Raw genomic sequence first — 5,052 nt, 5'->3', positions numbered from 1 at the left:
CACGCTCCAAAAGGTGAGCTTGACTGATTTTCTGACCAATCAGAAGATTGGGAAACTTTTATTAACAAGTGAAAACATTTAAATTCCAGCTCTGCATGTTGAGAAGCATAGTAACAATGGTTGGAAAAGGAAAGAGAGTTAATATGCCTCAGAGGAGAGACACCACCAAAAGAAATGGCAGACAAGCAGACAGAGAGCTGACAATGCAGTGGCAAGAAATAGGGAATACAGAATTATGATGTTCACAGTGTACCTCAGAATCTGTAAATTCACTAGTTCATTCATTTAAACTATGTTTATTGAGTCAATACCATGTGTCTGGGACTAAGAAAATCCGTGAAGATTCACAGTTGGGTAAGTACTGTCCCGTCTCTGTCCTCCAGGTGCTCGGTGATGGGGGAGGGCGGGAGAGTGTGGACACGTGTGACAGGCCTGATGTTGTGTGCGTGCACATGGTACCATGGGGGAACAGTGGATGGGCTCATCACCTTTCCTTGGGAAAGGGGGCGGAAGGCTAGAAAATGCTCTCTGAAAGGTAACACTTGAACTGAGTCTTAAGGGTTATGCATTTATTTACAGTTTCTGGTATGGGTTAAAGGAAACATTCAAAATAAGAATCACCCTCCCTACCCCAATAGTGATCATAATGGTGCCTGAAGCATCTAAGAAAAGTTTTTACATTCAATACAACTATGTGTGCTTAAGACTTAACTCAGCGACTCTGTCTATTCTCTGAACCTTTCTTTGATTACCTTGGCTTGAACTGTCCTTATTTGAATTATCATAGTACCTTGAATCGTGTTCAGTCTATGAGCTGTCCGTAGATCATACTGCTTTCTGCTGCACATAGTTTTCACTGCTACTATATCATAATTCCCTTAGGTCCTTGAGACATTTCTCTACTAAATTCTGGCATACGGCATCAAATTTATAGTTGAAAAATAAGTGAATAAGTATGGTAAGGCCCTTGTCCCCTCAGGATTATTCTTTGTTTATCTGGAAAATGGAATAGGCCCTTCTCTATTAAATATTGTGAGGGTAAGGCTGAGCTCTATCCTACCACTGGTTTATCTCACTATTGAGAAATAAGCACATATGAGTTAGGGAATGTGTAGTATTGGCTTTGGATCACGTGTGCTTTCAGAAAAATGTTACGTGTGACCAGGAACTAATGGTTTGTGGGAGACTGTGGTGCAGCCCCAGTCCTAGATTGCTACTCAGGTTGGGTCACCAAGCGAGAGTGGGTTTCACAACGGTATGAAATTCATCTGTGAAGGTTACCTCAGTGCTGTCCCCTCTAGTGAACCACTGGTGAGTAACAACACACCTGTATTACTTAAATAGATGGTATTAATTCTAAAATATAAATTTTTGAGATGAAGTGTTTCCTCCTTAAATCCATTCATCAGTCAGTGTTGATGAACAGCAGAATATCTAAAGGCCCTAGGTTTAAATTTCTGTTAGCATTATTCATAATTCATATTTTCATCTAATTATCTAGGGCTCAGTTCTCTCTCTTGGAAGTTCAGCTGACCTGTCCCACAATGTTTCTGTGGGTGGAGAGATGAGTTTTTTCTGGTAATTGAGAATGTAGGTCAGCTTGTTTGTGTGAACTACTCTGCGAATGGAAAGTGTTGCCGCATATAAATCCAAGATATTATTATTGCCATTATCTTTGCCCACTAATTACCTGAAGATGAGTTCATCCACTAAGACTCAACTTTTAAACTGAGATTACAAGGAATTTATAACTTCATCTGACCAACCATCTTTCTTGTTTTTAAAAAATTTGCCTTTTAATGTTTGCATGTTCAAATGTACCAGGTACAAAAGTAGGTCACTCATATAAAAAGCAGTCCTTTCTGGATCATTCTACATTTGGGTAGGATTGAGGGGAAATAACAGAAAGTGCGAGTATGGAGCAATTTTAAATTATTTAAAATTAATTAAAGGAGGAAGGGAACTCCAAGTATTATAAAATGAACTGCTTTTGGAGATTAATTCTGGTTAAATGCACTTAGAAATTGTGTTGTTAGATAAAGGAAATAAGAAATGATCATACTCTTTGGAAAGTTTTATCTTCAGTGAAAAATGCTTACAGACTCCAATTTAGATATTTAAAACACAAGTATAAGTTTCCCAACTGAAAGGAAGAGAAGAAACTCCTCTCTCCTGAGAATGTGATAATGCTTTAATAAGCAACACCCCCAAATTTTAAATTTTCAGAAAAAACCCTGAAAAATACAAATAACTCTGATATTAAGATAATTATAAATTACAGAATATATTTAAATAAATACACTAACACTTAGCATTGGTTAAAAATCATCATTGGATTCGTTAACACATTTTAGAGTTTATAGGAAGGTACACTTTTAAGACATTTTCTAAGATGTTAGTATCTTAGAGACACTTTGAATAAAGAAATATTGCTTGTTACAGGACATAATAAAGCAGAGTTATTCTAAAATCTTTCTAAGAATGAATTTGGAAATCCTATACTGGTACTAGAATTTATAATTTACAAAGATGCTACAGCTATGTTTCCACATAGTGGAATCCTTGATAAGAGAATTATTCCAAATCATGGCCTACAAAAATTATTCAAGACGTGTTATTATGCTAAGAAATAGAAATAAAATTATCCTTGTCAAACTGGAGCATAATGACATTAATTTGATATTTCAATATCTCTATTTTAAAAGTTAGGCATTATCTGTAGTCTCACTGTCTTACAAATAGAATAAAGTTCAATAAGTTATACATTAAAATATACATTTGACCAGCAGAACTCCACTGTGATCTGAAAATTTAGTTGATTTATAAACAACATCCATGAAATATAGGTTGTTTCATTATGCTTATTTAGTATAGGAAACAACTAAAATATGGAGATACTAAAACAGTGACAGTTGAGGAGTTAAGAAATTCAGATTAGTTGCTCAAATAGCCAAATTTTATCAGTATATTTTAAGACATAATATTTCACTGGTGCTTATGCATATATATAAATATTGTTGACCCATATAATTCATTATCTCTATACAAAGAAAGAAAACAAAACCAAAAAACCTAACTAAGACATGTTGCTAAATACACACACCTTTTTTACAGGGTTATACAGACTGCTATTGCTAGATATTTTGAGCAAGAACTAATTTATAAAGCTTGGAAATTGTAGTGATCCATTCTGAAAGGACATTGCTCATGATATTACTCCTTGTCACTTAAGATAATAACTCCTGTCACTTAAGCAGTTCTGCATTTCTTTGAACCCTGTGGGTGAGGAACATAGAACATGGTATCAGGATTCTCCTGAAGTTGATAGAGGTCAAGATGTGGTTAGCCGGGCAGAAGCCTGCAATGCTTGGACGGAGGTGAGTTTGCTAGTTTACACACTAGCAAGAGTGGACTATTTACCTTGGCTCAGTTGAAAGTGGGTAAAAGCAGTACCATCATTGTGACCTAGAAAAGGGAAAAATGTAAGCCCATTAGCATGGAAGACTTTCAGAAACATTTTTGATGAACTATGGGAGGACCAGCCTCACCGTATTCCTACTTACTGATCCACATCTGCTGGCCAGAATGGAGCCCACGATCCAAACAGAATACTTCCGCTCTCGGGGAGCATTGATCTTGATCATCATGGTGCTGGGTGCCAGAGTTATGATTTCCTTCTGCATCCAGTCAGCAATGCCAGGGTACACAGTGCTGCCTCCAGACAACACCGTATTGGCATATAGATCCTTGTGAATATCCACATCGCACTTCATGATAGAGTTGAAAGTTATCTCATGGATCCCACAGGACTCAGTGCCCAGAAAGGAAGGCTGGAAAATGGCTTCAGGGCATTGAAAGCATTCATTTCCAGTGGTGATCACCTGGCTGTCAGGAAGCTCGTAGCTTCTTTTGCTTGAGCAGGATACAGGAACACTGGCCATCTCTTGCTCAAAGTCCAGGCCACATAACACAGCTTCTCTTTGACTTTGTGAACAATCTCCCACTCAGCTGTGGTGGTGAAGTTGTAGCCTCATTCTGTCAGGATCTTCATGAGATAATCAGTCAGGTCTCTGCCAGCCAGCTCCAGACAGAGAATGGTGTGTGGCAAGGCATGACCTTCATAGATGGGCACAGCGTGAATGACCCCATCCCCAGAATCCATCACGATGCCTGTCGTCTGTCCCGAGGCATAAAGGGACAGCACAGCCTGGATAGCCACATACATGGCGGGCATGTTGAAGGCCTCAAACATGATCTGAGCCATCTTTTCCTGGTTAATCTTGGGTTTGCGGGGTGCCTCCATGAGGAGGATGGGATGCTCATCTGGTGCCACATAGAGCTTGTTGTGGAAAGTGTGGTGCTAGATCTTCTCCATGTCATCCCAGTTGGTGACGACTCCATGCTCATGGGATACCTCAGGGTCCGGATGCCTCTTCTGCTCTGGGCCTCATCCCCCACATCGCAGCTCTTCTGGCCCATGCCTACCATGATCCCCTGGTGCTGGGGACACCCAACCGTGGAAGGGAACACAGCCCGGGGGACACTGCCACCACCAAAGCCTGCCTTGCACACCCCTGACCCATTATCCACCACCAAGGCAGGCGGCTCTTCAGCAGCCATGGTGCAGACAGGAGGACAGACATAAATATAAACACCAGGCTACGGTGAGCGAGAGAGAATGAACAGGCTGAAAACACTCCAGAACGGCCTTCAGAGAGGGGAGCCTGTCCTGTGATAACAGGTTTTTAAAGGCACACGCTGACCCCACCCATGTCTTGTCCCTCCAGTTCCCAGCATTTCTGGAAGCAGTTGCTTTGAGGTATTAATAATGATGATGATGATTATACAAATCATTAGTAGACCTTCCTTCATAAAGTAAAAATTGGCTACTAAGTGGCCCGGTCACAGATTACTGTAATTAGGCAACCCACACATTCTTGTCAGTCTGCTGAGGCTCAGTTTCTAGATGACAGATGGTGCAGTGGGGGACATAAAGGCAAGACGAGGGAAAGCTAGTGTGAGGTGTGGGTGACACAACTGCAAGGGCCACTC

General features: G+C 40.3%; 1 protein-coding gene across 1 annotated transcript; it reads right to left on the bottom strand.

The window, feature by feature from the left end:
* Positions 1-2,052: 2,052 nt before the first annotated feature.
* On the bottom strand, positions 2,053-4,620 carry ACTBL2 (actin beta like 2). The gene is given in 4 exon segments (XM_057495080.1): positions 2,053-3,581; positions 3,584-3,961; positions 3,964-4,407; positions 4,410-4,620. Coding segments are annotated over 4 exon segments (1,107 nt in total). The 3' UTR covers positions 2,053-3,507.
* Positions 4,621-5,052: the final 432 nt, after the last annotated feature.

Source organism: Manis pentadactyla, chromosome 2 (genome assembly GCF_030020395.1).
Source record: "Manis pentadactyla isolate mManPen7 chromosome 2, mManPen7.hap1, whole genome shotgun sequence".
Lineage (NCBI taxonomy): Eukaryota > Metazoa > Chordata > Mammalia > Pholidota > Manidae > Manis > Manis pentadactyla.
The sequence above is the reverse complement of the archived record's forward strand: the minus strand, read 5'-3'. Positions and strand labels throughout refer to the sequence as shown.